The sequence below is a fragment of the Dendrobium catenatum genome, unplaced genomic scaffold (assembly GCF_001605985.2).
Source record: "Dendrobium catenatum unplaced genomic scaffold, ASM160598v2 fragScaff_scaffold_1579, whole genome shotgun sequence".
Classification (NCBI taxonomy): domain Eukaryota; kingdom Viridiplantae; phylum Streptophyta; class Magnoliopsida; order Asparagales; family Orchidaceae; genus Dendrobium; species Dendrobium catenatum.
The window spans coordinates 778,458-797,505 of NW_021320041.1; the positions used below are offsets into that span (position 1 = coordinate 778,458).

Here is a 19,048-nt window from a genome sequence, read left to right on the forward strand (position 1 = left end):
ATTGTATCAATCAACCATTAATGCTTTCCAAAGATACCAGATCAATTTAGGCATGATTGAGTTAGATCGTCCTGGACGATAATCATATCATCCTGGCCGATTGCCTAAAATAATGAATACCTAATCTGATCATGGCGGTTGATTCTTTTTGAAATGAGATTATCGTCCAGGCCAATATGTTGACGGCTGTCTTAATGAGGATGCCCTAATCAGGATTTCTGATTTTGGACAGATCGTCCAGGCCGATATTAACATCGTCCCGGACTATGTTACCAAAAACAAAAATCATATAGGGAGCAAGAGAATTTCTACCAAGTTATAGCCACACTAAATACAATAGACTTAAGAAAGGAAAAAGATTACAAACTGACACAGACCTAGTCTACCCAATCTTGAGCTGGTTCCAGATTGCAGTCTGATCGTGTGGACCTGAAACGTTAGCACATAAGGCAATCGTAGAGAAAAAAAGAATGTTTGCTATCATCAAAATCATAAACCATAGATCCGTAACAGGGAATAGGGGACATTCATCTTTCGGTACAACCACTCATACAGTTGTTCGCTAAGGCTTTTTAGCCACTTCAAGATTTACCACCACCGAGGGAGCAGGAGCACACCAATGTTTAAAATTACGTATTCGGATATTGAGGCATTTTTCATTTGTGAGGCGAGGCGTAAGCCTCAAAATCAAAAGATTGCGTAAACATAAAATGATAAATTTTTTATATACTAATGAGTGAATAATATAAAACATAAAAAAATATAAGATATAAAGTGAAATAAAAATATCTCAATAATAATACAACATGAAATATAGTTCAATTCAAAATTCTATCTTTCCCAAATCCCAGTATTCTTTTCATTAACATATAATTCTAATTTCCAAAAATAAATAGCAATGACATATCACATAAGAACTCATAAGTCATCAGCACTGTCATCACTAAGGGGTTCTTCATTTGAATCATCATTATGGTGAACTGCTCTCCCCTTCCTCCTCTCCTATAGAGTCCAATATCGGGCATTTACTTCAAGATTTATATAAGTTTTAATATATATAACATGAGGCGTAAGCCTCATGACAGTGAGGCGAGGCGGGCCTCAACCAAGTTGAGGCGCAAGCCTCATTAAAAAACTCGAGGCGTAAGCATCGAGGAGTTTTTTACTGGAATTGCGCAAAGGCGAGCCTCATATTGCCCAATTTTAAACCATGGAGCACACCATCATCTTAAGGGAGGGGCTGCCATCGATTAGTGTTCGACCATATCACTACCCTCAAATTTAAATGGACAAGATTGAGAAACTAATCTGAGAGATGTTGGAAACGAAGATCATCAGGCTAAGGGTGAGCCCTTTTTCTAGCCCAGTCTTATTGGTCAAGAAGAATAATGAGAGCTGGAGATTTTTCGTGGACTATCGAGTCTTGAATAAGGAGATTGTTCCAGATAAGTTTCTCATTCCGGTGATCGATGAGCTATGTGGTGTAGTGGTGTTCACCAAGATGGATTTGAAGTTAGGATACCATCAGATCAGGATGAGAGAGGACGATGTCCAGAAGATTGCATTCAGGACACACGAGGGACACTACGAGTTCTTAGTAATGTCATTTGGTCTCACCAACGCCCCTGCTACTTTCCAATCCCTTATGAACAGGATATTCAAACCATACCTCCCAAAGTTTGTATTGGTTTTCCTTCATGACATCCTAGTGTACAGCAGAACAAAGGGGCAATTTGGAGCATTTGAGGGTGGTGTTAGGGGTGTTATAAGAGTAGGAGCTGAAGGTCAACCTAAATAAGTGTTGGTTTGCACAGACTAGTGTGGAATACTTTGTTGGGGAAGATAAGGAGTAAACACCATAATGACAAAACAAGCCATAAAGTGAAAGTAAAAGAAAAGTAAATGACACTATAATTTAATATGGAAAAACCCAAAATAGGAAAAAAATCATAGAGGCACACCACACCATGAAATCCACTATGAAAATTGGGAGAAATAAGTACAAATCTCTCTTCTCTCTCCTTGCTTCTCTTCTCACATGTTCTCAATGTCTACATACTCAAAATACAAGCGAAAGCCAAGTAAAATAACCCCAAGGGACGCAACCCTTAAAAAAAATGAGAAAGAAAATCATCTAGTCCGCCTCGTAGTGTTGTGGTGCCAGTTTGGGGCTCTACAATGCTCAAGTGTTTGTATTGCACCACAGTAGCGTCGTATCTATACCACTGCAGCGCTCTGCTCTATGTCGTTCAACGCTGGGGGCTCAGGACCATAGAGCCAGGGTGCTTGGGTACATAGCGTCAAGGCGTTGTACAAAAAACATTGCAGATGCAAAGCACCCGAACCCAACCAGAGGGTAAACCCCCACACCCCCCAATATACACAATAAGCTTTGAGGTCCGAGACAACAAAGCAACCTGATTAATCAACACTATCAGATTCCACACACAACATACTTGGGGCAAGTGGAATTCAAGGAGGGAGTAGCTGTCGATTAGGCTAAGATTGAGGCAATGCTGAAATGGCCTCTACCTAGGAACTTGAGAGAGCTGAGTGCTTTTCTAGGGTTGACGGGATATTCCAAAAGATTTGTAAGAGGATACAGTGCCATAGCCTGTCCACTAACAGAGTACTTGAAAAAGGATAGTTTTTTTGTAAGGAGAGGCAGCTACCCGAGCCTTTGAGAGATTAAACCAAGTCATGACCATAGTACCAATGTTGGCCCTACCAAATTTCAGGCAGGATTTTTTAGTAGAGACTAATGCCTCATGGAATGAATTGGGGGAAATACTTATGCAGAATCACAAACCCATAGCCTACTTCAGAGAAGTATTGACAACCAAAGCTAGTCTATAAGAGAGAGTTGATGGCCATCGTTTTAGCAATTCATAAGTGGCGACCTTACTTATTAGGCCAACATTTCATCGTCAGGACAAACCAAAGTATCTTGAAATACTCGTTAGAGCATAGGATGAAGACTGGGGAGCATCATAGGTGATTGTCCAAGCTGCTGGCTATGACTTTGAGATCTAGTACAAGCCAAGATTGGAGAACAAGATGGCTGATGCCTTATTTAGATGTATGAGAGAGCTCCAGCAGATGGCCATTTCAATACCATTGATGATAGATTTGGGGGATATTACAGAAGAAAGTGTCAGGACAAGGAGTTGAGAAAGATTAGGACGAATCTATTGAAAGATGAGAGCAGCCACGTAGGCTATATGCCCTAGAGGGAGATAGACTACTATATCAAGAAAGGTTTGTGATGCCACGGACTTCGATTCATATTCCCCACCTACTGCAAGAATTTCATGGGAGCATTGTTGGAGGCCATTCTGCGGTGCAAAAGGCATATTAGAGATTGATAGCATAATTGTATTGGAAGGGGATATACAAGGATGTAGAGGAGATAATGGCTAGGTGTGAGGAATGTCAGAGGAACAAGTACATAGCTATGGTGCCAAGGGGATTACTCCAACCCTGGCTCTTCCAAATCGAGTGTGGGAGGAGGTCACCATGGACTTCAAAGATAGGGTACCCCGACTGAGGGGTTTACGACGATTTTAGTGGTGGTTGACAGACTAAGCAAGTCTGCTCATTTCATTCCCTTATGATGACCTTACACAACAGTTACAGTGGCAGCAACATTCATCAGAGAGGTGGTCAGGTTACATGAGATACCAGAGTCGATAGTCTCAGACAGAGATAAGGTGTTCCTTAGTCATTTTTGGCGAAAACTATTCAGGCTATAGGGAATTCTGCTAAAAAGAAACACTGCTTACTACCTCTCAGACAGACGGGCAAATAGAGGTAGCAAACAGGAGCCTGGAATCTTACCTACAGTGTTTTGCTTCAGAGACACCTCGGTTATGGGCCAAATGTCTAGCATGGGCGGAGTACTGGTACAACACATCGTACCACTCGACCTCTAAAATAACTTCTTTCAAAGTGTTTTACGGACGAGACCCCTCACACTTGGTGCATTTTGGGCAGAGTAACACACCAGTTTTTTAAGTAGAGCATTACTCGGAGGAAAGGGATAGAGTATTTGGCGAATTAAAAAGGTACCTATTGAGGGCTCAGCAAATTATGAAGAAGCAGCCAGATAAGCACGGGAAGGACATCTAATTCGCAGTTGGGATAAAGTGTTCTTGAAGCTGTAACCCTATAAATAGAGGACAATAGCTAATCAGAGTAATGAGAAATTGGCCTCGAGATACTTCAACCCTATAAGGGAGGGTGGGTTGTATTGTTAGACCGGTCCAAGCTGGACAGGTCTAGTTGGCCCAACATAAGGGTCGGCTTCTAGTTTATGGGAGATGAACCAAGGCAGCAACCACCCCCCTTGTAAGGCCCAATATTTGAATAAAAATATTAAAGAAGAGGGGGCGGTTAAGTTCGGATTTGAAAAGAGTTTTAATTGTATGCTTTAAATATATGAGATAATTTAGGGTCAGGTTTATCTTGAATTTGGCTGAAATTTGAGATCTCTCTTAGGTGCTTGGGCTGTAGCCACCGCTAGGGATTGGGAGAACCAGATCTTACCCTCAAATTGAAGATCCATTGTATCTTGCTTGCCTTTGTTTTTCTTTCATTAAATAAAGTTTGTTTTGTTGGTTATTCCTCTACCTTCTTCTCAAAAACTGCTTGCAAGTGGCAGAATTTTTTTATTTCAGCAAGGCTTTTAAATGTTTCATTTTAGTACTTCCCAACACAAACCACAGTAGTCTGGATTTGTAAATAAACCACACCTTATGCCTAAACATAAAGAAATGACAAAAGTGGGAAAAATCAGATCGAATGAATAATAGAGAAGCTGAAAGCATCAATAAAATAATCGGTGAATAAAGGATCATTAATAAATTAAAGGAAAAAAATATTTCAAGAAGATTTCATGCAGTTTAACTTGTGGAAAGCTCAGAATTTTAAAAAGAGATGAAGCCGCATACAGAAGTTTGGCATTTTTCATCCACAGGGCTTGACGAAGGCGCCTAGATTGCTTCTTGAAATGAAACGCGCTATCTTGCATTGTTGCTGTTTTATCAACTAGAAGTGCAATGCGGTCACCTCTATCCATTATCTTTTCTATGTTATCCACCATGACAGTATGTATCTGGCAAAATCATTAACAATTTTTACATGACATAACACGTGGAAGCACGGTCAAATCAGAAAAATTTTTGAAAACTAAAGTTTAGAAATATTTTTAAGAACAAATAAGGCCTCCATGGCCACCCAAATGAAAAGGAGCTTAATTGGCCTTTGCCCATACATGTGAAGAACAAAAATCAAGTAACAAAAGGCATTCTGCCTCACAAATTAAGAATGACCATGGCTTTCTTAAAATTTGACTTTTATGGTAGAGGACTTTCTAAGAAATCTTGGTCATCATGCAATGAGTGAAAGTACTGTTTACATAATAGTATGCGTGCAAAAGAGAACATACATGGAGCTGAGGTATTTTCTGTTCACCAAGTGTAACAGCAGCGAAGCAATTTCATGACAACAGCTAAAACTTTAATGGATAAAATGAAATTTGATGTATATTAAAGATTACAAACTGTCTTATCTTCCCCAATGAAATTGGTTTTTGCAAACTTTAATCTTCCACTATTTCCTGTAACAAAATTACTCTATTGGTGTCCTAGTTGATTCAGGACGTTACATGTTTAAGATTCCTATATAACTAAATGATGCAATCTATGAAACTGCACAAATCAATTTTAGAAATTTGTAGTTCCGAATACCACCAATTAAAATAAAAACTTGTCTTCTACAAATGCAAACATGAAAATTCTATAAACTATGCCAAGGAGATAATATAAAATGATTGCCCAAATCACCAAAAATAAATAAAACTGCCAAAAATCACACGTTGACTAAGATTCATACATTAAATAAATAAATAAAATCTAGTTGTTGCATATTTGGCAAAAAGCAAGCATGTTAGAAAAAAACCAGTAATGTATTATGTAGAAAAGATAATAAGCTAAGAGATCAATAAATACAAAATCAAGACCACATATAAGGGTTTAAAAACATGTCACTACACGACAATTCGACCCGAATCAAACTCAAAAAATTTGGGAACGGATTGAACCCACTGCTATTCCATTCAGATTCGAGTCAAGCATATAGATCCAATTATTATTCGGATCAGTTTAAGTTTACCCACATGGCCACATAACTCGAAATTGACTTGATGAATACTACGGTTTAAGTTAACTGGGCATGTTAATATAGACATGTGCATTATTAGATTAAACGAGTCATATTCAGATTTATTGGGTTGTGCTGATCCAAAAAATTGCAAAATCTATATTTAAGGTTAGGGTTAGGAAGGTTTGTGTTGAGTCAGTTTGAATCAAATTTCTTTGCCTATAATAAACTAGACAAGCTCAAGTCAAGTAAATTTGAGTCAGGTTAATTTCAGGTAAGTCCTAAATCCGACCCATCACCCCACATTGGCATCCCTAACCACACACCAGTACAAGAAGATAACTTCCCTAAAAAATAGGTTGTCACATTTGCATTGCACTCAAATGAACAAGCATCCACCCAAGCACACAAGATAGACAAAAAGAGAAAATTTTATTAAGACAAAAACTTATACATGTCTCACATAATAATTAATATACATATAAATTCCTATGGTTAGGTCAGCTACCACTAAAAATCTTCAATCATTGAAATTTGTGAAGAGCTACGTTGCAGTCAAGCAAGTGCACATACAGATTAAAGGCAAAACATTTTTTACAAAAACAAACAGCTAGATCCACAGAGGCAACGACAGAGGATATTTGAACAGAAAAAAGAATCATGGAAGAAATAATCGCTACAGGAACTTCTATTGGCAGCAACAAAACCCAATCAATGCCAACACCTACTAAAGAATCGTTGCTACAACACTGCCAAAACCTTTTAAAGAGTCGCATAGCAACGCCAAAAATAAAAACTAGTACAAAGTTACGCCACCTACTATATAAGATACATGATTGCTACAACCCTGAATCAAGTTGGTCTTTCCGCAAGCAGCCACTTTCCACAATTTATAGATTTAAACAATTTGATCTGAAATATCGCTATTCATCAATTAGGCCCCTTTTGTTTAAGCCATTTAGTAGTATCGCATGATGTTTCACGAGCTCATGCAAGAAAGCTAGAGAGAAAGAGGGGATGAGGCAACTGCGTATTTTTTCTTACAAACTAATCAACAAATTGTAGTATGACTGGTGACTAATAACTTTTGGGAAGTTTGCATTTTAGATTATCTTAGGTGCGAATAGAACTTCATGTAATTGAAGTTGCAATTTAATACTTTCAATAGTTTTTAAGTAAAAGCTTTGAGCAAGAATGCAAGATACATAATCTTGCATGCATTGAGCAAGAAAATATCAAATTGATTAAAGACAAGCTATTAGAGGATTAAATAAAAGAAGAAAGAAAATCCCAAAAAGCTATAAAAGATCTTTTCCACATGGCAATGAGCTTGAGTTTCATTTTAATTATGAAATTCATCTTCATTTGATTATAAGTTGAAGTTACAGTCTTGTAAGTTAGCACTAATCTAAGCTCTATAAATTGGGTACTTTTTACCATCCCATGACCAACGCAAGGCAATAAAATTTCCCAAAGCTAGACCTCATCACCCTTGCTCCTACCTTCCATGTGCGTATGTGTGAAGTGCGTATGAGAGAAAGAGAAATTCAAACTATTAGTTGCATCCTGCTATTCTAACGCAGGAAGCATATGGACATTACAGGGATGAAATACACCAGTAACACCAAGGATAGAATCCGGCATTTGAGTTATTTCCATTATTAGTAGGCTAGTATATCTACTCCATTGATATTCTCTTATACCTCAATTTCATCAACATAATGCAGATATTAGCTTATTTTTTCATTATTAACTCTAGGTGTACCAATTTTTATTTTCATTATTGTGTAGATACTTTTAATTAATTATTGGTTCATACGATATATTGTAAAATGTTTTTGGATACCCAATGAACCAGCTATGTTATCTCAATTCTTGGGAAATTAAAAAAGCACTAATAGCAAAATTGAATGTGATAGAAATAAGAACATTATAAGATTAGTGTGTGTAAGAAAAAAAAATAAGATTAATGTGGTAAAATTAAAAAATATAGAATGAAAGAGTGGGGTGGTAAGATTAATACCAATTGAAGTGAGGAAGTGGAAATATATTCAAAGTGGTGTAGGAAAATACAAAAAAAAAGGCAAGATGCACCACTGCTACCAGTAGATAGATTTAATGTGGGACGATTAGGAAAAAAAACAAGTAAATAAAAAATAACATGACTCCACATTCAGCAAAAAGATTTGAGATATATTGCTTTCACTATGTGTAGCGGTCAACTAGAAAGAATTAAAAGGAGTCATCATACAGCATGTTTCATATAATAAAGATAAGGCTAATCACTAATGACAATGACGATAATGATAATTTCTTGCATATTAATATTTTATATGGATGTACTTGTGAAACATTTAGGAGCTGTTTCGATTCAAGTAGGATTTAATAAATTCTGTAAATTAGGATTTAATATATTAAATCCTGAGGGTATTAAAACTTGAAAACTGTTTGATATAATAGAGGTTTACTTCAGTTAAATCTTAGTGAAACATTTCGACACTTAATTCAAGATTAACTTATGTTAGCTCAAATAAAATTTTCATCATTAATGTTGATAATGAAATTAATAAATATTACATAATTATAATGAAATTAATCAAACCATACTTAATCATGCTAATTAAATATGAATATCCCAAGTAACTATTAATTAGTAAATTATTAAACCAATGAAATATAAATTCTAATTTAAATTTTTAATTAATTCTAATTAGATTAATTAAATAAAACTTATTATGTATTCATATCCTAATTAATTAATAAAATACACATTCTAATTTAAAAAAATTATCTTCTCTACCATTGCATGTATACTTCTATAATTTCTCTTCTCATTGGTATTTATCTATGCTCTTCGTAGAGCCTTAGGCCTGTCAAGGATTTGCTTTTTCTCATCAGCATTCCATCGTTGTTGCTTTGGTTTCACATGAAGTAGTGCCTTAGCCATACTTCCCATTAGGCACCGTCTTCCTTTGCTCTCACCCTTCAAAGGCAATCAATGTCCATGGAATCATGGCGAACCAGCTAGCCTTCAACTGGCTGCCAGTCAAGCTTAAGTGAACGAAAGAACAGGCTCTTTTCCGCACTTTCTCCCGCATTTTCTACGGCACTTCTCATGAATTTAGTAAATCCAGGATTTAGGATTAAAAAAAACGGAAAAATGACATTATCTTGAGATTTAACTTACCATGAGATTTGAGGATGCGTATTTTGGCATTTGCCTAGATTTAACTAAAATCCTGCTTAAATCTTGTATCCCGATCAAGGTTGTGAAAATCGGACCAGACAACGAACCGGAAGAAGGAGAGAGGTTCATGGTTCGACCGGTCGAACCGGATGACGTAATAAATAATAATATTAATAAAAGTAATAAAATTAACATAATAATAATGACAATTTAATCTTAAAAATTTCATAATTCTAAGAATTTTAAGACTAAAAAATAAATAAAATTCATACATATATAATATATTATATAATTTTAAAATTAAATATAAATAATTATTATAATTATGTTATATATTTAAATATAAATGATTACTGATATTAAATTTAAATATAAACATCTTCAATTTTTTATTTTAATTTATATTTAATAAAAATTTAGCATATATACAAGAGTAAGTTTATTTATATTTAATTTATAACACAATTAATTTTTCAGAATTATATTGTTAAATAAAATATATGATATGTAAATTAATTTAATATTTTTTAAACATTTTATATTAAATTAAATTATTTAAATATATTATTAATTGAACCGACCGGTTCTTAAGAATCGGGGCCGGTTCAACAGTCGGCCGGTTGAACCGGCGGTTCAAACCGGTTTTGACCGGTTTGATACTAGACTGGTTCTTCAGGAGGACCGAATTGGCCATAAGACCGATTCACGGTTGAACCAGCCATTTCGGTCCGGTTTTCAAAACAATGATCCAAATAGCCCCTTAGGAAATTTTGAATTAAGTTAGATGATTTATTGACTTAAGATTATGTTGGGTTTCTATTCCGAGGTAAAAATTTTGTACTTTAGGATCGTAAGTTAGGCTGAGACACCTTATATTTTGAAGTTGATAAGCCAAGTCTCTTCAATGGCATATATTCAGATATCAGCACATATAGTAATCACTTTGTACACATTCATATTCTAAGCTTTTGTAATGTGCAACCGAGATTCTTGAGCTATTATGATGGACTATTGAGGTACACCACGAAAGAAAATGACTTTCATGATTGACAAAAACTCTTGCACTCATTCAAACATTGGAAAGGTCGTGAATGCAATCAAATGAGGTTGGGTACATAAGGCACACGAGCAACTAAAAATGAATAACAGTGTTTGCAAGACCTTAGGTACATAAGTCTCCAATTTTAATGTTTGTTGCTACTGCACAAGCCAAGAAAATCAGAAGACCAAAACAGTACATAAAGAGTTACGGTCTCTCTTTTTCAGGCCTTTTTTTCCAAAAAAGAACAAATGTAAAATGATAAAATTAAAAAATCTGAGCATGCATGTATTGCAGCAAGGTTTAAGGATTGAACTGTTCAAAATGCTTTTTGAGGACATTAAATTGCTTGCTTTCTAGATTTTCATCTATGTATTTCTGTAAACAATCAAAATGAGGTTGGATTTCATTAAGGAAATACTTGCCTCACTGACTTCACCTCGTAGCCGGTTAAGCGTATCTGCAGTTTGATTGCTAGAGAAGTACTCCATTTGGTGATGTAGAACTCTTGCAAATTCATCGTTCATTGCATATGCCAGAGCAGAATGAGCAATTCTGCCATAATTTTTCATGAATCTCATGTGAATGTCTTCTAAGTAGGCAAAAGGAATTCGCCCTATAGTATGAGTGTAAACAAAATTGAAAATCAGAACGTATCTACGAGAAGATTACCAAATAAGAAAGTTAGACAAATATTCTATAAAGGCCTACTTGAAATAAAAAAAAACATCTAATATATTATGCCAGATGGTCATCATTTGGCAAAAAACTCAGCTCACATGTCCTGTAACCTATCATTAAACAAGAAATTTCAATAGCATATAGAGCTATACTGTTAAAATCAAATTGATGAAACAATATAGAAAGACAATCAAAATTCAGACGACTAGTCTCCATTACTAAGAGTGGACCAAGTGATATTGCCGCTTACCACCAAATTAGAGGTTTGGGTTTGATTCCTGAACCTCATGTGGAGGAAGGAATAGACTGAGTAGAAGCAATGCTTTTATTTAGGAGCATTTTTTTTATTGCCAATTTTGCCTAGGCTGGATGCATATATAGTCCAACAAAGATGTAGGAAGAAGGTGGGGTGGGAGTTAAAACAAAATATGAATGAGTTTTTAGGTATAACATTGCAAATGACAAGGAAAAATCACATCAATGGAGGAATCAAGCTTATGAATCATATAAGCAAGTCATCATCAGGAGCCAGGTTTAAAATTACATAATTGGGTATTGCGGCATTTTTTGTTCGTGAGGCGAGGCATAAACCTCAAAGCGTTTTGAGGCGGTAAGCCTCAAAATCTAAAAATTGCGTAAAGTCAAAATAAAAGTTTAAAGTGATTTTTTATATAATATTCAAATAATATGCTAAAGAATGATATATTAACTTTTTATTGAACTATGAAGTAATAAATTTACATACATATAAAATAAAAATTTGTATAAAATGTGAAGTGTTAAGTGATCAATTATGTGAAATAGAATTGAAATCTAAATATTACAGGAACAAAATAACATAAAATATATTAATTGCATAAAAGTATCATATGACATCAAGTTTACCTCTATTTTTTTTCTTTCTAACTTGCCTACTAATCTATGTTTAATTATTAAAGGAAGCTGAAATAATTGGCAACAACTCAAAAATCATATGTACTATTATTACTAAGGGGAATTTTCTTTGAGTCACTATCATAACAAATGGTCTCTTCCCCGCCTCATCCTGTAGGGTCCAATACCTCTCAATTTGCTCATTATTCATTTATCTTAGTCATCTTTATCTTTCATAAGTTTGTCATCAACATAAAGATAATGCTCCAAAATTTTAAGTGCAGATTGTGGTGGCGTGTGGCATTCTAGTGATCACCTGCGACAACTATGACGGTGGTGACTACGGTGAAGGCGATGGGCTAGAGGTCGAGGCAATTAAGAGGAAGTTGTTGCGGCTTGAGGGTGCAATACATGATTTGTTGGGGCTTTTGTATAGGATTTAGGTAAGTTTTAAATAAAAAATACATAAATAAAGTGAGGTGTACGCCTCATGCCAATGCGGTGAGGCACGCTTCAAGGCGGGCCTCATCCAAGATGAAGCGTAAGCCTCATAAAAAAAAACTCAAGGCGTAAGCCTCGAGGCGTTTTTTACTGGAATTGAGTTGAGGTGGGCCTCAAGGCGAGCCTCATATTGCGCAATTTTAAACAATGATCAGGAAAATTAGAACAAAGACCAAGGAAGTCGTATTAATGTTGGAAAATTAACTTGATTTTATACAATATGTTCAGTCTTTTGTACCAATCATAAATATGATATTTTATATGAGGAAATCAATAAAAAGATATAGCTAACAACAAAAAGATCTTCATAGAATTTTGACTATTATGAAATATACATAACATTAGCATTGGTTTGATCAATATTGATGAGAAATATAAAAGGCATATTGAATTTATTAAATATTGGCACATTCATACAATGAATTGCATTAAAATTAGTTATGAAGTGTCGAAAAAAGTTCCAATTATAGTTAGTAAAGTAAGATATTAATAGATAAAAATGTTATGATAAGATAAGTTTATAATGTAGGTGAAAATTAAAACAAAGTGCATGGTCTATAATAAGAAAATTAAATAAAGAGCTTAGAAATAGAAAATTAAAACAAAGTGCATGGTCTATAATTGCGCCAGAGTTAAATTAATGCTAATTAGATGAACATGCAAAAATTGGGGATAGATTTATGTAATTTGTCTCATTGTACAAAAGATTGAGAATATAAATGAGAGTATAACAAGGAAATGCTACATGATATTATGTCATCAAAGAATATCATAGATACTAGAAGGCAATAAAAAATCCTACTATGCTTCATTAAATCTGATTATTATACAACAAAGAAATTGATAATAACTAATTGCAATGACAATAAAATTAGTAAGATGAATTTGTTCTAAAGCTATAATAAATCATCTTCATCATTATCCTCATCCCAACAATTTGGGGTTTCTTTTATGAATAAACTTTCACCATTCATTCATGCAAAAGATGTTACATATATTCTATGCAATTTTATTTGCACATCTTGCATTCACATTACTATGGTCATTTTCCTTTTTAACTCTTAGACACTAATTTATCTACTCATCATATAGGTGCAATAACAATCATTCAATGTACATGCCCAAATGATAAAATCTACTCTTCACTACCTTATCTTGAAAACATGTTACCACTACCATCCCTTAATTTAATTATTTCTCAATCTATCCATACTTGCTTTGCCACACATCCATCTACTTAATCATAAAACAAGATATAGATTTAATACTAAACTTAATGTAATATTATTGTGGTTTGAAACTTTTTGCGTCTCCATAACTAATTCTAATAGTTAATGCTTCATCATGCATATCTTTAATAACTTAACATACCTTAGACAGATTTTTTAATACAAACCAAATCAATTGTTGTAATACTAGGTTACATATCTTCCCAAAGACAATTATAATGATAAAAAGATTATGTCTCCGATCTATGCGCATTTTTATTAATTACCTTAGCTAGAAAATTCCTTCAATTATGGATCTTCTTGGTATAAAAAACCAAATTGATTCTCCAATATAGAGTTAATTTTTCTAAAGTTTATCTACCACCACTCTGCCAGAACTTCATTGCAAGACATAAATTTGATTCCTTTATAAGTGTCACAATTCTAAACATAAACCTCAAAACATATCTCATCTAGGCCTAAAACTTTACCTCTAACCAAATTCCAATTTCACTTTTTTTAATCAACATATTTTCTTCCTTAAAAATCACATTTAACAATTTATCAAAATAGAAATTTCACCATTGTTTATTTCTTCTGTTTAATCAAAATACTATCATCTTTATATAAAAAATCAAAAGTTATAGCTTTTACTTTGTTATTACCCTCTTTGCAATGTTTCTAGCTTGCTTGTAATCAACATAACCACAATAATAAATATTTTCACCACTCTTTAAAAGTACATTTTTTATCATTAATAAGAGCTTAACCTCTACAATCTACCAACAAGTCATCTTACTTTATAATTCGTATGGTAACACTCCTAAAAGTTATATGGCATGTTCTTAATTAAGGCATCATTTGGGATAACTTTTTTGTTGCTTTTTAAATCAACTTTTTAGTACAAAAATTTTTTGAACTAGATTTTTTTTTAGAAAGCTAAAACTGAATATATGGAGTGTAATTTTAGTAGCAATAGACCTAGTGAGGGGATTGTGGCTTTGGGCGATCAAGTCATTAATAAGAGTACACGTTTTAGATATCTTGGAACTATTGTTCAAAGTGAAGGTGAAATAGATGGGGATATTATCAGCAGAATTCAAGTTGGATGGTTGAAGTTGAGGAATGCTTCGGGCTTATTGTGCTATAGAAAAGTCCCTCTCAAACTTAAGGGAAAATTTTATAAGATAGTGGTGAGACCTGCAATGCTTTATGGTGCCAAATGTTAGCCATTAAAAGAGAAGCATAATACTAAGTTAAGTGTTGCAAAGATGAGGATGCTTAGGTGGATGAGTGACTTTACCCTTAGAGATGGGATGCAAAATGAGCATATACGTGAAAAGGTTGGAGTAGCTCCAGTGGATGATAAGATTAGAGAGAGTCACCTTAGATGGTTTGGCCACATTAAACGGAGGCCTTCTGATGACCCTGTTAGGAAAGTTAAGGTATTAGATTTGACTTATGTTAAGAAAGGTATAGGTAAACCTAAAAAAACTTGGTTAGAAAATATTAGAAATGATCTTTCTTTATTAGATTTAAATGAGAATTTAAATTTTAACATGACACAATGGCGAAAAAGGATTCATGTAGCCGACCCCATGTAGTGGGACAAAGGCTTATTGTTGTTGTTGTTGTAGAAAGCTATCCCAAACAAAGGTTGAATTAGCTATTTTATCCCACAACAAAATTGTCTAAACTAAAGAATTTCAATCTATTTGTCCTAAATAACAAATCTGGCTATCTTGAAAGATTAAAAGTTTTCTTATCTTTCACATTCCATCATCTTATCCTAAAGCAATAATTTATTTTGATTGTTTTCCTTAAACTCCTTAAATATGCATTCATAACTACACTAAGCTGAGAGGTTAAACTTTCTTCAAGAATCCCCTTACAATCTTTACAAAAATATTTTGTTCCCTACTAATTGAAGAAATATATTCAAAATTTGGTGGATCTATTTTTGAAAGCAATTAACCTATTTTCTCATTTTAAGTAGTAAAGCTAACACAAATTTGTACTAGAGATGTCACAGAGGAAGCCCCTACTCAGTACAAGGTGAAAGAAAATAGGCTAAAGAAGTTCGAGCACGCAAAATGAAGAGTAGAAGATGCACTATTAAGGAAATTAGATAGAATCAAAATGAAAGGCAACCTTGCTAGAGTAAATCAAAGATAATCTGGCTAATATTTAAGAAAAAGGACTTGCATAAACTAACGTTAACAACTAACAACACATGCAATACTCCACCAAAAATTGATAAAGACAAGAAATTCATACAGAAAAACCTAATTGATAAGGATGGTGAAGGAATCTTTTAGACAAAAGGCGTGTGTAGATTGACATCTAAAACGCTATGCATTCCAAAATATTTATCTTTGCCTCATAATTGATATATCTTCAAAATTTTATCTTGATCAGGCACGAATCTCGAGGAAAATTTAAGTTGGAAACTCTCGAAAATAAATTCGGAACCATTGAACTCTGATTTCAGCAAACTTATAGTCGAATTGAACATCTCGAAAAGACGAACCTAACAACACTAAATTCGACTCAATCCGAGCCCAAATGGGTCCAAATCAAGGACCCTAAGCATAATTTGAAGGTTTAAATCATATATCAGATGACCAAATGAACACCAAATGTGACATGCTTATAGTCAAATCGAGCAGTTCAATGAGACGAATCCAACAAGCCCAAGATTGTCAAATTTTGATATCTAAATACTCAAATACTTGATAAATGGTCTATGATTAAGGGAGTTGATGTCGGCCGTCCATTGGAAACACTCCAAACTTGTCATTGATCTTCTTCTTATTTATTGGTCATGTCATTCCCAAAAAATTATAAATAGGCCCTCATTCTTCATATAAAGGGGGGACCAATCAAGGAAGTGAAGAGAAGAGAAGGAAGAAGAAAAAGAAATCAAAGATATATCTGGCCATCAAGCTCCTTCTCGACAACCGTCAGACCACCAACCGTCGTCGGACTTCCACTCGGCCACCGACTGTCGCCAAATTTCAGCCCAGTCACCAACTGACTCCAGATTCACGCCCACCGTCACCAGACAACGGTCTTTCTATCCTCCATCATTGGCTAACTACGGTCCTTCTGAACACTGTCACCCAACAACGGTCTTTCCAACTTCCGTTGCCCACCGACTATGGTTCTTCCGACCACCATCGCCAATTAAGATCTTTTCGATCTCCGTCGACTATGGTCCTCCTGACCATCATCACCCGACTATAGTCTTTCCGACCGTTGTCGTCCGCCGACTATGGTCCTTCCAACCACCGTCACCTAACTATGGTCTTTCCAACCTTTGTCGCCCACCGACCACAATCTCCAAATTACTGTCTCCCCAACCGCCGTCGTCCAACTATGGTCTTTCCAACCACCGTCACCCAACTACGATCTTCTAACCTATGTCGCTCACCAACTACGGTCTCTTTGACCACCATCTTTAGACTACAATCTCCCCCAACCGCTGTTGCTCGACTACGGTCCTTCTAACTACCGTTACCAGACTACAGCCATTCAGACCTCCGTCGTCCGCCAACTATGTTCTCTTCGACCATCATCTCCATACTATGGTCTTTCCGTTCGCCGTCACCCGACTTCGGACTTTCCGACCTCCGTCGCTCGTCGATTATAGTTCCTTGACCAACATCATTCGCCGACTATGGTCTTGTCAACCAAACGAACATGCCAACACAGATTCTTCCTATTCCCATTATATAATGAACTTTATATGATGTATATTTGCTACATCGAGCTAAAGCCTTCTTTCCAAGGAAAGGCCTCATTTGTAATCAACTTCAAACACCAGTGGATTCATTTAAATAGGGCAAGGCCTAGGGTTTTTCTCCCTTTTTAGGAGTTTCCATGTAAAATTTCTTGTGTCTCTTATGAATGCTAAACTCTTATCTTTCATCTGTTTGTGTATTGGATCTTCGTATAAAGCTAGGACACTAAAATTTATATTTATCTACCGCCGCGAATATTCCAGTACGCAACAATAATGAAGAAGTTCCAATTGGATAACCAAAAAAACAAACAGGAAGCATCAATATCAAAACTTTGTGATTCCATGATAAAAGGCAATAACGCAAACAATGATTCAGATCACTCTAGCTGTGGAAATTTACCATCCACAAAGAATCAGTGTCATTAATTTTTTTTTTTAAGCTAGATTAAAAGTCACCGTTTCATTATCGCTTGAAAATCTCTCATGCAGAAAAACCCTCAAGCTTACTAGAGATTATCAATCCAGTATTCCATCCAAAAAATTATAGCATAAACCTAAAAAAATAGCCATAATGCGTTTAATTAAAACCCTAACTGAATTAAAAATCTTAATTCGCGGCCAAATTCCACAATTACATTCCATATCCAGTATCAGCTAACTCTAGATCATAATAAAACCTTTCTCATTAGAAACAAGCTACAGAGAAAAAATAATAGCGCCCGGCGTGAGAGAGAGAGAGAGAGAGTACTAACTTCCGAAGGTATCATTGGCCATGCACAAGAAAATAAGACCATCGGCCTTCAGAACGTGAAAGATATAGCGGTCCTGGGAAAAGCATAATCTAGAATCAGACTCCGGCGGCAACCTCTCCAAGATCCTCCGCGCAATCGCACCCGTGTTCCCAGTCACAGCTGCGAATTCCGCCAGGACCACAGTGCCCCTCGCCACCACGGCGTACAGGATCGCCATGGCCGACACCTATAACTTCGCCCTCTCTAACCGATTTAGTCGATTCGCAAAATGTTTATTGAACTGCTGACCCGAGTAGAGGATCGGCGATGCGAGAAACCCCGGCAGCATTCCCCCTGGTAAAAATATCAATCAGGTCGACGTCCGCTACACGAAGCGCTACATGATCATCAACTCCGGTTGTGCTCCAAGATGGTAGACGACGGTGGGGCCACTCAGTGCTCTGCTGTCCGATCAGCCGTGTGGCAACCCAAAATCTTAAGATTGAATTTAAATTTATTAATGATCTATGAATATCACAATTATATCCGACATTTTGTTATTAATATTAATTATCATTAAATATATCAATTTCTTTTTTCTTGCCTGTTTTAATTATAGGTAAAATTATAATTTTCAATTTACAAAAAAAATTTAGGGCAATCATGCAAATTTTATCCCAAATGAAAGGTTACAAGTATATTATAATATTTTTTAGGGCAAGAATCATCAAGAGCTTTCTTTAAGAATATCATAGCAAGACTCAAGATGGGAGACCTTCAGCGAAATTTGATCAACCAGCAGAAAAATAGATTCCAAAGCAAGACAAGGAAACAAGCTTCTAAAGACATCCGACAGCTCAAGAACGTGAAACAACCTTCTAACTGCTCCAAACATAACCTGAAACTTCAGCAAAACCAAACAAA

The 19,048-nt window shown here is 35.3% G+C and overlaps 1 protein-coding gene across 1 annotated transcript in view; it reads right to left on the minus strand.

Annotated features, from left to right (window-relative positions):
• The window catches only part of LOC110112816 (vesicle-associated membrane protein 714), a 31,453-nt gene extending 12,976 nt beyond the window's left edge, over window positions 1-18,477 (minus strand). The window contains exons 1-3 of the mRNA XM_020845155.2: window positions 18,146-18,477; window positions 10,811-11,001; window positions 4,950-5,113 (exon numbers count right to left, since the gene is read on the minus strand). Of these exons, the coding sequence (XP_020700814.1) occupies window positions 4,950-5,113; window positions 10,811-11,001; window positions 18,146-18,362 (572 nt within the window). The 5' untranslated portion in view covers window positions 18,363-18,477. The remainder of the gene's footprint in view (window positions 1-4,949; window positions 5,114-10,810; window positions 11,002-18,145) is intronic.
• Between the last annotated feature and the right edge of the window lie 571 nt (window positions 18,478-19,048).